Source organism: Dermochelys coriacea, chromosome 7, assembly GCF_009764565.3.
Source record: "Dermochelys coriacea isolate rDerCor1 chromosome 7, rDerCor1.pri.v4, whole genome shotgun sequence".
Taxonomy (NCBI): Eukaryota; Metazoa; Chordata; order Testudines; family Dermochelyidae; genus Dermochelys; species Dermochelys coriacea.
In genome coordinates, this window is record NC_050074.1 from 928,922 (window position 1) to 942,862 (window position 13,941).

Sequence of the window (13,941 nt, forward strand, 5' to 3'; positions counted from 1 at the left end):
GCATTCTCATGGCACTGTTGTAGCCGGTGTCGCAAGATATTTATGTGCCAGAAGCACTAAAGATTCGTATGTCCCTTCATGCTTCAACCACCATTCCAGAGGACATGCATCCATGCTGATGACAGATTTTGCTCAATAACGATCCAAAGCAGTGCAGACTGATGCATGTTCATTTTCATCATCTGAGTCAGATGCCACCAGCAGAAGGTTGATTTTCTTTTTAGGGGGTTCAGGTTCTGTAGTTTTTACACTGGAGCGTTGCTCTTTTAAGACTTCTGAAAGCATGCTCCACACCTTGTCCCTCTCAGATTTTGGAAGGCACTTCTGATTCTTAAACCTTGGGTCGAGTGCTGTAGCTATCTTTAGAAATCTCACGTTGGTACCTTCTTTGCATTTTGTCAAATCTGCAGTGAAAGTGTTCTAAAAATTACATGTGCTGGGTCATCATCCAAGACTGCTAGAACATGAAATAGATGGTAGAATGTGGGTAAAACAGCAGGAGACATACCATTCTCCCCTAAGGAGTTCAGTCTCAAATTTAATGAACTTTTTTTTTTTTTTTTTTTTAAATGAGTGTCATCAGCATGGAAGCATGTCCTCTGGAATGGTGGCTGAACCACGAAGGGACATACAAATATCTGGCATCTAAATACCTTACAACACTGGCTACAGAAGTCTCATGCAAACACCTGTTCTCACTTTCAGGTGACATGGTAAACAAGAAGTGGGCAGCATTGTTTACATTTGCAGGAGATAAACTTGTTTGTCTGAGCGATTGGCTGAACAAGAAGTAGGACTGAGTGGACTTGTAGGCTCTAAAGTTTTACATGTTTATTTTTTAATGCATTTTTTGTACATAGTTCTACATTGGAAGTTCAACTTTCGTGATAGAGATTGCATTACAGTACTTGTATGAGGTGAATTGAAAAATACTTTTTTATCATTTTTACCATGTGAATATTTGTAATTAAAAAATAACATAAAGTGAGCAGTGTATTCAAGATATTTATGTGCCAGATGTGCTAAAATTCATATGTCCCTTCATGCTTCAATGGTGGGTAATGGTGGTATTTAATTAATGGTAATAGAAATCAATATGTTTGAAAATGTTGAAAAACATCCAACTATATTTAATAAATTTCAATTGGTATTCTATTGTGATTAATCACAATTTAAAAAATTGTGATTAGTTTTTCTGGGTTAATGGTAAGAGCTAACTGTGATTATATTTGTACCAGTCCATGGGGTGTATAACCAAGAACAGGCCCTGCCTTAATTCTGCTGCCGGGGCACGTGCATGCTGCTCTGGGGTAGAGAGGAAGTGTTTGCACATGTGGGGTAGGCACCCTGCCAACCAGAGGCACCAAGCACTGGCTGGAGGCATCTGCACCAGGCAGGGATCCACATGTGCTTTGACAAAGAGAAGGCTGGGGCCTGCAGAGTGCAGGCTGGGGCTAGGCCCTGCCCTCAGCCCCCCACATGAAGTCTGGTGGGGTGCATGGGAGGAGCCTGCTTAACAGAGCTCATGGGGTCAGTGGGCTGGGGCTGGGGGAGACCAGCAGTGCAGGGAGGGGGGATGGAAAACAAGGGGCACTGGGGTGGGAGTGGCTGGTCATGGCAGCTGTGGGTCTTTGAGGAGCTTCCCCCTCAAGTCAGAATGGGGCCCCCTTCTCCCCCCAGCTTGGTTTCTTTCTGAACTGAGAGCCCCCACTCCACTGCAGGGGCGTGCTCTCCAGGCCCAGCTGCTTCCACCCCGAGTCTCACTCTTTCCCACCCCTTCCTTGAGCTGTCAGTGGGGGTGGCACAAGCCAGCGGGCCCCAACCTTGTCCGTGCCCAGGGCTGCTGCATTGTCCGGCTCTGGCATGGCTGTTTGTCTGTCTGCCTCAGGAAAATAAATGTGTTCACGCCTGGCTGGGCGCTGTGGTCCTTGGCCTGTTGGGGGGGACTGCAGCCCGGGGTCCAGGCATGGCAGAGATACCTGGGAGTGAGAGCAAGGAGGAGGCCCTGGGGTGCTCTGTGTATGTGGGGTAGTCAGAGTCAGACTGCAGGGGAGCTGGTGCTCCAGGGCAAAAGACGCTTGGGGGGGGTACACAGCTGAGTGGCCCTGTGATGGGTCTCCCTGGGCCTAGCAAACCCAGAAGGGCCACCCCCCAGAGACACAGCCCTGCCCTGCCCTGCCCCCCCCCAGAGACACAGTCCTGTGCCCAGACCCCTCCCCAGCCCATAGGGGTGCCTGGTGTTACAGGAACATGGTCTGGGGCAGCTCAGCATGTGTGGGGCTACTGGATGGGGCTGGCAAATGGGGAGGTGGGGTGAGCAAGCCCAGTGGGTGGGGCAGCATCCAAGACTAGTCCCCTCCCCCCTGCTAGTGCCTGCCCTTTCCCTGGCAGGTCAGTGCCTTGGCAGCCCTAGTTTGGGGGGGGAAGTTAGGAACCCACCTCCTGCTGGGTGCCAGCAATTGGGGGGGGGGAGCTTGTGCGCAGCCAGGGCCCCCATGTGTCTAGGGGCTCCCAGGGGTGGGTTATGCACTAGCTTGGCCAGCTGAAGGTTCAAGCCCTGTGTATGCTGGGTCCAGGTGACAGAATAGCCATGGGGCCCTGGGCACCTGCCCCCCACTGGCTTCTGCTGGCCAGCTCCTGTGACCCCCATCCCTGGCAGAAGGGGATGCCCGAGTACCAGACTCCCCCCTGTGGCCCCGGGCCTGGAGGCGCTTGCTCCCTGCTGTGCCCTGGGGCAAACAGCTTGTGAGACTGGTGGAAGGGGGGCTTGGGCCAGCTTTGGGCTTGCAGGAGTGGGGGCACCGTAAACCAGGCCACCCTGGCTTGGGCCACAGTGTGGGGCTGCTTCCTTCAGCTTCCCAGGCACTGGCAGGGCCTGTCCTCCCCGCCTTGCAACTGCGTAGCTCATGGGGATGCCTCTGCCCCAAGGCATTTGGCACCTGTCCCTGGGGTGGGGCAGAGGCTACCCCTAGCCCGGAGCTGCTGACCCTACTCCTGGGAAGAATCGCTCCAGCACTGCGGGGGGCCTGGGAGGCTCAGTTTATTTCTGTGTTTGGCACAAACCGACCCACAGCAACAGCCCCCCCCCCCCTGCAGTGGTCAGGCACCCCCTTGGCATGCACCGAGAGGGCTAGGTGGGGCTGCCTCCTTAGGGTCAGGGCTGGTGGCTCCTGCTGCAGTGCCGTGGTGCGTGTGCAGTGTTGTTCCTGGGGCAACCTCACCCCAGAGCCTCTCCCTAGGGTCTGGCCTGTGGGGGGCTCAGCCAAGTGGGACCCATGGGCACAGCAGGGCTAAGGCCACCTGTCCCCCCCATGCTGTAACAGCCCTGGCTTGATGCCCCCCCGCCACCTCCGGGCCTGCTCGGTAGGAGGCTCCTCCCTGGCCTTGGCCTAGGCCCTCGCTCAGCCAGAGCCAGTGCTGCCCCCCCGGGCCTGGCTCTGCAGCGTGTGCTGGCAAAGCACGTCCTGCCCCCTCGCTGTTGATTCATCCCGGGCTGGCCCAGCCCCGTGCAGCCCGGAACAAGGTGCAAAAATTGAGCTGGGAAACTAGAGCTACATAAACATCACTGACGGGGGGGGGTTGGCACAGGGCAGGGCCATGCGGGGGCCTGCCGGTTGTGGGCTCTCCCTGGCACTGCCCCCGGCAGGGCTCCAGCTGCTGGCCTAGGCGCTGCGCCGAAGGCCTGCCCTGGCCCAGCCCCTCACAGCTCAATGGTGTCACTCGACAGGCTGCGGGAATCCACCTGCTTGCTGAGTGCCAGGAAGCTCCTGCCGGCTTCACACTCAGAGTCTCCGGCCCCTCCTGTGGGGCTGGGCCCAGGGGCTTCCTCAGGGAGCAACGGGGCCCGGCTGGGAGTCTCCTCCTGGGGCAAGCTCTCCAGCGAGGAGAGGCCATGCCGCCAGGGGTTCCAGCTGATCTTCAGGGAGCCCTTGGAGAAGCTGTCGAGGGAGCTGCCTGAGATGGCACCCTCGGTGGGGGGCTCGCTGGGCAGGCCCTGGCTCGGGGGCAGGCTGGCGCTCTGGGAGGGCAGGTCACTGAGCGAGCTGCAGCGCGCCAGGCTGTACCACTGGTCAGGGTCGCCGCTGCGTCGCTGCCAGGCCTTGGCGGGCAGCAGCGGCTCAGCCGTGGGCTGGAGGGCAGAGCTCCTGCGCAGCGAGGAGCAGGAGTCCTGGCGCGCCAGGCGCCCGGGGCACTGCAGGCTGGAGTGCAGGAAGATGCTATCGCGCACCAGGTGCTCCTTGAAGAGGGCCTCATCGATGCTGCGGCTCAGGTTGATGGGCGAGGGCGGGCGGAACTCCAGTGCCCCCAGCGACAGCACCGACTCCCTCTCGAAGCAGACGCTGGTGTGGGAGTGCCCCACGCGCGCGGCGGTGGGGCACGTGGGACTGATGCCAGGCCTGCACAGCGAGGAGGGGGAGCCCCCAGCCGAGAAGGCCCCCGTCACCCTCACCTCGTTGCTGTCCTTCAGCACCTGCAGGTGCACCTGCTCGGGCGGGTTGCGGATCAGGCCCTTGCCACTGCTATCGTTGGCTGCCTGCTCCTGCGCGCTGTTGGCCCAGTTGTAGCAGCTGTTGGGGTACTCGGGCCCCTCGGCCTTGCGGTAGGTGCAGAAGTAGCGGACGAGCTTGGCCCAGCAGGTGTGGTCAGCAGAGCCGCAGCGCTGGCAGAAGGGGTGCGAGGCCACGAAGCACAGGGCGAAGGCCAGCAGCAGCTCGCAGATCCGGAACCAGAACTGCACGAACCACCAGGGCCAGGAGAACTCCCCCGGGGGGCCCAGCACCCCCCCCAGCCACAGGGCCCCGTATACCTGGAACCCACAGCACAGCAGCCCCAGAGCACTGCACCCCAGCAGCACCCGCGGGCAGGGGCCTAGGCCCTGGAGAGCCCCGCCATGCCCAGGCAGCTCCCGGGGCTCCTCACAGCCGAGCGACACGCGCTGGGCCTCGCCTGGCCTGCCAGGCCGCAGCTGCCAGTACGCAGCCAGGTTGGCCAGCAGCAGGGAGGTGCCGCAGATGCAGGAGAGCAGGTGCAGCCCCATGCCCAGTATGGGGCTCAGCAGGGGCGAGAGCAGGTCGGCGCCCAGCAGCACGGTGCTCTGGAGCGAGGCCAGCGCGGTCAGCAGGGGCAGGCTCCGCAGGGGGCGCGGCAGCAGCAGCCGCTGGGCCATGCGCAGGGGCAGCAGCAGGGCGAAGGCGCTGAGCAGCAGCGGGAAGGGCGCGTTGTAGAGCAGCCGCACCGCCGGGGCGGGCAGCCTGGCCCTGGCGCCGTAGGGGTCGGCGAGGAGGAAGGTGGCACGGAGCAGGCCGACGCCCAGCAGCAGGGCGCTGGCGCCCAGGGTGTAGGGCAGGTGGGGCAGGCCCAGGATGGGTGAGCTGATGAGGCTGGCCATGCAGAGCAGGCTGAGCAGCAGGAAGAGGGTGCTGGTGCCATAGAGGTGCAGCTCCCAGGCAAAGCCGAGCGTGTGCTGCAGGTCGGCCCAGCGCAGCAGCGTCCGGTTAGGCTGCAGGAGGCTGCAGGCCCCGCTGGCACGGAGACAGGGTGGGCTGGAGGCAGGCGCTACAGCTGGGAGGCTGGGCCCAGGCTCGGGCAGAGGGGGGCGCTGGAGAGCTCGCTGGGTGGTGACTCTGATCAGGCCCCGCCGGGGAGTGGCTGGGGGCTGGGGCGAGGTGGGCACAGGGGCCATGGTGCTGCCATGGCCAGGAGGTTGGGTCCCATCTGCAAACAGCAAGGAGCACATTGTCACCAGGGCAGCGTGTGCCACCTCCCTGCAGAACATCCCACAGCTGGGCTGCTCCCCACCCACTAGCCCTCTCCGGGCCCAGGGGCCCCTGGACCCTTTACCCCACCCCCTGGTCTCTGTGCCCGTTCTGTATGGCTCTGCCAGCAGATACAGGAGCAGGCCAGGCTCCCTGCATCCAAGTCCCATTCCTTGCATCCACGTTGCCATCGCAACTTGCATCCTGCAGCAGCTTCCAATCAGCTGGTGCCGGGGTTCGCCATACAGCAGCCTGAGCCCCTCACCCGTCCCGTGGGCTGCCTGTTATGGCCCTTCAGCCCTCCCAACGGAGCTGGGCACCAGCAGGAGCAGCAAGGGGCATGGGGCTGCAGTGGGAGATACCTGAGTGCTGGGGCAGGCGGGGGGGAGGGGGAACAGCCCCTGCCCTGGCAGACCCGCTGCTGACCCATTTAAAAGCCCCAAACCCCAGCAGCCTGCCTCCACCTGTTCGAGGCCCACCATCGCCTTGTTGCACCCCAGCACGGGAATGCAGACAGAGGGACACTGGCAGGGAGTAGAGACCCCAGGGCTGGGTTAGCAGGGGCTGCGGGTCGGGAGTGAGGGGCATCAGCAGAGATGTGACATTTAGGGGGGGCATGCGGGGTCAAGTGCCCCCCCAGATTGGCCTGCTGGGAGCAGAGAGGGAGAGGGGCTCTGTCCTTCTCTCCCTGCCGAGTTCAGCCCCAGGCGCCCTTGGGCCAGTCGCCAGCTGCCCATGGATGGGGCAGGATGTCCCTGCTCCCAGCAAGGCCGAGCCCATCACCAGCAGGGAGCCCAGCTCCGCTCCCCCCACCAGCTCGCTGAGGACTTTGGGCCAAGCCCTGTCTTGCATTGGGGGGAATCCCCTGGGGCTGGACCATTCACATCCCCCTCCCCCCGCCGGCCTCTGGGCACGCAGCCCAAGTGCCTCCACTGCCAAGCCCCTGTGAGTAACTGGCCCCCACTCCCCAGAGCGCGGCCCTGCTCAGGTTCTGGTTGTGCCCGGGCGTTCCCCATGCCCAGGGTGCTGGGGGCCAGTCAGAACTGGCCAGACCCCCGCATTGCACCCATGCTCTGCACAAGGGGGGGCCTGCTCCCTGTCTCTGGCCCAGGTCCCGGCACTGCCAGCTCCGGCTCCCGCTCGGCAGAGCTGGCTCCAACCCAGCCTGTCCCCAGCCCTGGCTCGCATTTGCTTCCACCTGCTTCTGTTCCCAGCACCTGGGCAAGGCCTGGTCCTGCCCCCATAGGGCTCTTGCAGGCAGCCCTGATGTGGGGCACCTCCTGCCCATGGCTTTTGGGGGCAGCAGGAAAGGGCTGCTCCCATCACAGAGATGGGAGAATTGGGTCCAGGGCCAGGCATGCAGAGCGTGAGTGCTGGGCCAGGCCTGTACTCAGGGCCACCCCCCAGGAACCGTAGGGGCTGCAGGCCCCAGGAATGAGGGTTTGTCCCAGGCAGGATCAGGGTCCATTGGAAGCCCAACCAGATGGGGGGATGGGGGTGCAGGCGGGAGCCAGCGCTGATCCCCATGGGGGGGAGGGGATTAGGCGCCATCATTGGTCACAGCCCTGATGGAAGTTGTCACTGAGCCCCAGCCAGATATAGCTGCTCCCTGCCCCCCCCCATCCCCTTAGGGACAGCCTGGTGCTTCTGACGGCATCAGTGCCCCCTGTGACCCCCAGGGTCCAGCCATGCTCTGGCCTAACCGCCCATGGGGGGGAGCACCCAGACTGCCTGGCTGGGGGCCAAAGCCCAGCCGGCCCTACAGCTCCTGTCCGGGCCAGGCCTCTGACGAACCTCCCTGCTCTGCGGGCGTTCAGGCTGCCAGGGCTTGCCCCTGCCCCACCCCAGAGGTGCCAGGTGGAGAGCACCTAGACATTCCCACGGGCACCTCGCAAGGCAGGTCCCAGCAGCCCCCCCGAGGAGCGCCTCTAAACTCGGCAATCTTAGTCCCCGCAGGGCTAGGTAGGACTGGGCTGTCTGGGACCCACTGGGGCCATCTCTGAGCCCCCAGTGCCCAGGCCCTGCCAGGGGCAACCCCCGGGCCCAGCCGTCCATGGTGGTGGGAGAAAAGGGCTGGCTGAGTCACAGGGGCGGGGTCCCCCATCACCTGAGTGCCTGGTCCCCGGAGGCAGCAGGTTGGGGGCAGAGGTGGCCGTGGAGGTGTTGTTCACGGGGGCCCTTGGGTCCACAGCTCCCCGGACTTGCTGCGGGGCCCCAATCTCCTCCTCTGCTGCAGCCCCTGAAACAGAACCAAGGGCCCGGGGGCCTCAGGTGGCTGCACCTGCTGCCCCCACAGCCGTGCAGACACAGCCTCGCTCGCCCACAGCAACAGGGCGTCCCGGTGCCTCTGGCAGAGGGGCCAGGGGGTGGCAGAAGGCTTGTGGGAACATGGTGCGGTGCCTGGGGTTCCAAAGGAGGGAGGAGAGGGGACCCCTGGGAGCAGCCCCCACCAGCCACAGGGAGCCCAGGGCTGGTCACACGTACCTGGGCGAGGAGACGTTGGGGCGGGCGACGTTCCCAGGCTGGTGTGGAGGGCAGGCCTGGCGTGGGGGTGCTCCAGTCCCTGTTCTGCACCAGGAGCAGCTTTTCCGGGGAGGTGCGGTGGCTGGGTCGCGGATCCGGGCACTGCCCGCCGAGTGCTTCTCTGATGAGCCGAGAGCCCCTCTGTCCAGGCCGGGGCTCTGGTTTCCAGCATGGCCCCCTCTGCCCGGGCTGGGGTGAGCCTCCAGGCGGGGCTCCCTTGTGCCGGGGGAGCCGGCTCTGTCAGGCGGCCCTGCACTGGAGCCAGGCCTGGCGGGAGCTCCCAGGCTCCATCCCCAAGCTCCAGTCGGCCAGCGCTGAGCACAGCAGGAGCGAGACCAGGCCACCTACCGGCCACGGAGCCCCCTGCTCCCGCCGTCTGCTGCGGCTGGGAGGTAGCAGCAGGCAGGGCAGCCAGGCTGGCTCCAGGGACCCACCGCGCCTCTGGCTGAGGCTGGCCATCCCTGCCCGTTGGGTACGGGAGCAGCCCCGGGGCATCACCCCAGGGAGGGAGGGTGCTGCCCCTGCGCTGAGAGAGGGAGTAACCCTGAGTGTAGGAAGCCTGGCCCTTTCCCCAGGCATGCTCCAGCGGTTCCCAGGGGGCATTGGCCCTAGGTACAGGCTGCCCCTTCCCTGAAGCCCAGCTCACAGGCCGGCCCTCCTGACCCGCTCCCCCAGAACCCGCGTCTGCCGCCTGCCACCACTCGGCGCTGCTGGCTCCTGCCGTGGAGCCTGGCCTGGCCGCCAAGGCGACGGTGGACACCGTTGGCCTGGGTGTGCCCAGGCTGTCCTGCCCAGCAGGGCCTGGGCCGCTCCCTGCCCCGGGCAGCCTGGCTGGGCTGGGGGAAGCTGGCTGCAGGCTCCTGGGCTCCGAGCCTGAGGGCAGTTCTCTGCTCTCGAAAGCCAAGGCTGCCGGGCTGCCTCCGCTTCTCAGAGCCCAACCAGGGGACAGCAGAGCCCCGGAGCCAGGTGCGGGTGTGAGGAGCCAGCTCCCCGAGCCAAGTCCAGTGTGTCCCTGGAACGTGGCAGTGGCTGGGCCAGGGACCCGAGCCCCCTCAGTGCCAGCAGGTCCCAGAGCCGGGGGCACCTCCAGCATCTGCCAAGAGTCATCAGCCCCCAGGAGCAGGGGCCATACAGGGGGTGGGAGAACAGAGCTTTCTGCTGGGGCAGGAGAGGTCCCCGAGTCGTGGCTGGTGGCTGCAGAGTGGCCAGGGCTGGAGCCTTGCGACAGCTCATCGTCTGGCTCCCCAGCCCCACTGAAGACCAGGCTCCCCCCAGGGGCAGCCAGAGCCAATGGGGAGAGGGCTGGCAGAGCCTGGCGGGTCCAGAGAGCCTGTTGGGAGGGGCTGCCCAGAAGGGGCCACCCAGCCAGCTTCTGTACCCAGCTGGGGCCCAGGGAGGCTCCTGCAGCCTGCGGCCTGGTGTGGGGCAGGGGAGAGACTGGGAGCAGCGCCGGCACCAGGACTAGGCTCCAGGCAAGGAGGTGCACTGCAGCCGCCATGGCAAACTCCTCGCTCTTCACCCTGCAAGGGAAAGCAAGAGGCAGCCTCAGGGCGAGCTGGCCGCAAGTGAGCAGCCAGCCCGGGCAGCCCTCCACTCTCGGGGACAGGTCGGGCCTTGCAGCCAACTTACGGGTGTCTGCAAAGGAGGCAGAGCCAGGAGCCATGCACACATGCAGGAGCACCCCCAGCTTGCATGTGCCCCCAACATCTGCTCTTCTGGATGCTGCGAGGACCCCCAGCTGCTGGATTGCCTGCCAAAACTCTGGGCACCAGCCTCCCCAGCTGGACCAGGCAGCTTCTTGAGAAGGAGGCCTGCCCATGGCCCCGGAAAAGGGGACGCTCAGGCCTGTTGTTCCTTCCCCAGGGTTCCCCTCCCCACCGGAGGAACCTTGTTAGCAGCCCCTACTGCAGGGCTGGGCTCAAGGCCTCAGCTCCCACCACAGTGCCCATGGCACCCACTGCTGCAGAGCCAGCACGCGCAGGTGGGGGCAGTGGGACCACTAGGGGTGGGGATCAGTCCTCCTTGGGGAGGGTCCCGCTGGGTGCCATGCACAGCCACCACCCTGTTGTGCACTTCCCTGCAGCAATGCCCTGCGCAGGCCACCCCCAGCCAGCTGGAAGAGACAGCTAGCCCTGGGGCCGCCACGCAGGGGCACAGGAGTTGCAGCTGGCTGCCTCGAGGCACCACAGCCCGTGGGCAGGGATGTGCCAGCCTGAGGCCACGGCCCCTCTCCCCTGGCAGCCCAGGGCCAAGTTCACCTTGGCAGCATCCTCCAGCTCCAGCAGCAGCCCGGTGATGGGGATGCTCAGGCACAGCTAATGGAGCCCAGCACACCTGATCGGAAACAGCTGTTAACCCTTCCCCGCCACAGGGCTAGCAGGCTCAGCACAGGCCTGGGGCATCCTGAATTCCAGCCCCAGGCACCTCCTGCCCAGGGCCTGTGCCAGGCAATGCGGGGCCTGGCCTGACATGGGCAGGGAGGGTGTCCCTGGCCTCTGTTTGCCAGAAACGGGGAATGGGCGACAGAGGAGGGATCACTTGATGGTTACCTGTTCTGTACAGGCCCCTCTGGGCCACCTGGCACTGGCCAATGTTGGCCGACAGGACACTGGGCTGGATGGACCCTTGGTCTGACCCAGTCTGGCCTCTCTCACGGGTATCTTGGGGCAGTGCAGGGTCTGGGAGTGCCCGGGTAGGGGGGACCAGCACCATGGCTGAAGCACTGGACACTGCTGACCCTGCCTCTGCCCTCGACATCCTGTGGGGCCAGGGCTGCCCCCAAAGGGCTAGGGCTGAGGTCTGCAGTGGGATGAACACCCAGACCTGTTGCTGAATGACAGAGTCTCCAGCCAAGCCAGGCTCTTCTCCCCTGCCCTCTGACATGTCCTGGGCAGCGCGAACTCCCATTGGAGTGATGGGTTCCCCCTCCCTGCCCCACACATCACCCACACCTGATATCCTTGCTGCCCCACAGCTGCACACAGAGTCTCTGCCTGCAACACGGTGAGACACTGCCCTCACGCATGCACATGCCATGCCCCAGCTCTCACTGCCCAGCCGCCGGGCCAGGCTGGCCAGGGATGCCCCACGCCCCTCCTCTCTCTGGCCTGTTTCCAGCTGGGCCCAGGCTGTCTCTGGTGGGCATGGCAGGTTTTAGGCCAGGTAAATGCTGCCATCAGCAGCTTGGCTTTGGCGCTACTGTCCCCGTAGCCATGGAGCCCAGCCCAGCAGTACCATTCGCCCCACATCTCAGAGCAAGAGGATAGTCAGCCAGCAAAGATGCGAAGAGAGCAGTGGCTGCCAGCTCGGACCACCGGGGAATTCCCAGCTTATGGTGGGGCTGGCCTGGAAGCTCTGAGGTGAGGTGTATAGCTAGCGAGGGCTGGTGCTGCCCTTCTTGGCCCCACACCTGGGGGTCCTGCACTGCACATCAGCCTCCAGCTGCAGCTGGGAGAAGGGCTGGTGTCATTCTGGGGCATTAGCTGGAGTGTGTCAGACACAGGAGGTGATTGTCCAGCTCTGCTCGGCACTGGCGAGGCCTCAGTGGGGGTTCGTGTCCAGGTCTGGGGGCCGCAGTGTAGGGCAGATGTGGACAAACTGGTGAGAATCCAGTGCAGAGCAATGCAAATGATGAAAGGTTTAGAAAACCTGCCCTGTGAGGAAAGGTTTAAAACCAGGACCTGTCAACCTGGAGAGACGAGGACTGAGGGGGACCTGAGAACAGTCGTCATGTCTGTTAAGGGCTGTTCTGAAGAGGACGGGGATCAATTGTTCTCTATGTCCACGGAAGGCAGGACACGAAGTGATGGGCTCAATCTGCAGCCAGGGAGATCTCGGGCACATATTCGGAAACCCTTTCTCCCTCTGAGGGGAGCTAAGCTCTGCAATAGGCTTCCAGGGGAGGCTGTGGGATCCCTGTCACTGGAGGGTTTTGAGCACAGGTTGGACAAACCCCCGCCAGGGAGGGTCTGGGGTTACTTAGCCCTTCCCCAGCGCGGGGGCTGCACTTGACGACCGTTCCAGGTCCCTTCCAGCCTCACTTTTCTCAGACTCTGTTTTCTGCCTCTCTCCAGCAGCCCTGGGCCTGGTGTGCACCCAAGGCCCAAGCTGGCTAGAATGTGCCCAGCAGGGCAGTGGGGGGCTGCTGGGCGGGGAGCGTGCGGGGAGCACACCCAGGCATTAGCTCAGCGTTCACAAACAGCGTGGCTGGGCTGAGTCAGCGCTGAGCTGTCCCCAGGGGCTAGGATGCTGTATGACCTCACCAGGAGAACGTGCCAGATCCCCCCATCCCCCCTTCCTGCCCCATAAGCCCCCATCCCCTGCATCTCCCATCCCTCCCCATGCAACTCCCACACCCCCCTTCCTGCCCCATAATCCCCCCATCCCCCACATCTCCCATCCCCCCAGTAAGAACAGGAGGACTTGTGGCACCTTAGAGACTCACAAATGTATTTGAGCATAAGCTTTCGTGAGCTACAGCCCACTTCATCGGATGCAATTGGTGGAAAATACAGAGGTCTGTTTTTTCCACCAAATGCATCCGATGAAGTGAGCTGTCGCTCACGAAAGCTTATGCTCAAATACATTTGTGAGTCTCTAAGGTGCCACAAGTCCTCCTGTTCTTTTTGCGAATACAGACTAACACGGCTGCTACTCTGAAACCCATCCCCCCAGTGCAACTCCCACCCCCCCTTCCTGCCCCATAACCCCCGATATCTGCCATCCCCCCAATGCAACTTCCACCCCCCTTCTTGCCCCATAACCCCCCATATCTGCCATCCCCCCAGTGCAATTCCCACTCCCCCTTCCTGTCTCACAACCCCCATATTTCCCATCCCCCAGTGCAACTTCCACCCCCCTTCCTGCCTCATAACCCCCATCCCCTCACCCCCCGCATCTCCCATCCCTCCCCATGCTACGTGCACACCCCCTTCCTGCCCCATAACCCCCCGCCCCATAACCCCCATATCTCCCATCCCCCCAGTGCAATTCCCACACAACCCCCTTCCTGCCCCATAACCCCCCCATCCCTCGCATCTCCCATCCCCCCAGTGCAACCCCCACCCCCCCGTCCGCCCGGCAGAAGCAGGGGCCAGTGCCCAGCTCGGCCCGCCCCAGTCCCGGCCCCCTCGGGGGGGGGCAGCACAGACCCCCCCGGGGCCGCCTCCCCTCACCTGGGGCCTCCGCTCCTGCGGCTCCGCAGCGACGCCAAGCGCAGAAGCGCCCGGCCCGGCCCCGCCGGACCAACCGCGCCCATCACCGTGGCGGGGCCCCCCGGCCGGTTCCCGCCCCCAGCCCCTCACCTGGCACCTGGCTCCGGCGCTGCTGGGGATCCCGGGTCGCTTCAGTCACGTGCCGCGGCACCAGCTGCTACTGGGCCGGGCCGGGCCCCCCCGCGCCGGGATTAGTCACGGGCCACGTGGGCTTCAACCTGCCCCGAGCCGGAGCAACGGGGGGGTAGAAAGGAGGGGGACTGAGGCATATGGAGGGCCCAGGGGCGGTGGGCTAGAGGGTCGGGAGCGGGGGGCACCGGCAGGGCTGGGGGGCAGGGCTGGGCTGGCAGGGGGCTGCGGGTCGGGAGCGAGGGGCACCGGCAGAGCTCTGGGGAGGGGGATCCCAGGGTTTGGACAGGGTTTAAGGATGTCTGCCCAGCTCCGTCTTT

The 13,941-nt window shown here is 63.9% G+C and overlaps 1 protein-coding gene across 4 annotated transcripts; it reads right to left on the minus strand.

The window, feature by feature from the left end:
- Positions 1-568: 568 nt before the first annotated feature.
- On the minus strand, positions 569-13,683 carry PRRT3 (proline rich transmembrane protein 3). Of its 4 annotated transcripts, none has more exons than XM_043519226.1 (4): positions 13,590-13,683; positions 8,241-9,799; positions 7,864-7,995; positions 569-5,715 (listed from the first exon to the last, which is right to left on the minus strand). In XM_043519226.1, the coding sequence occupies exons 2-4, from the start codon at positions 9,775-9,777 to the stop codon at positions 3,701-3,703; spliced, it is 3,684 nt and encodes a 1,227-aa protein (XP_043375161.1). In that variant the 5' UTR covers positions 9,778-9,799; positions 13,590-13,683; the 3' UTR covers positions 569-3,700. The 4 variants fall into 4 exon arrangements, with proteins under 4 accessions (XP_043375161.1, XP_038264623.1, XP_038264622.1 ...); XM_038408695.2 differs by having other exon boundaries at positions 13,583-13,677; XM_038408694.2 differs by lacking the exon at positions 13,590-13,683 and adding an exon at positions 13,454-13,575.
- Between the last annotated feature and the right edge of the window lie 258 nt (positions 13,684-13,941).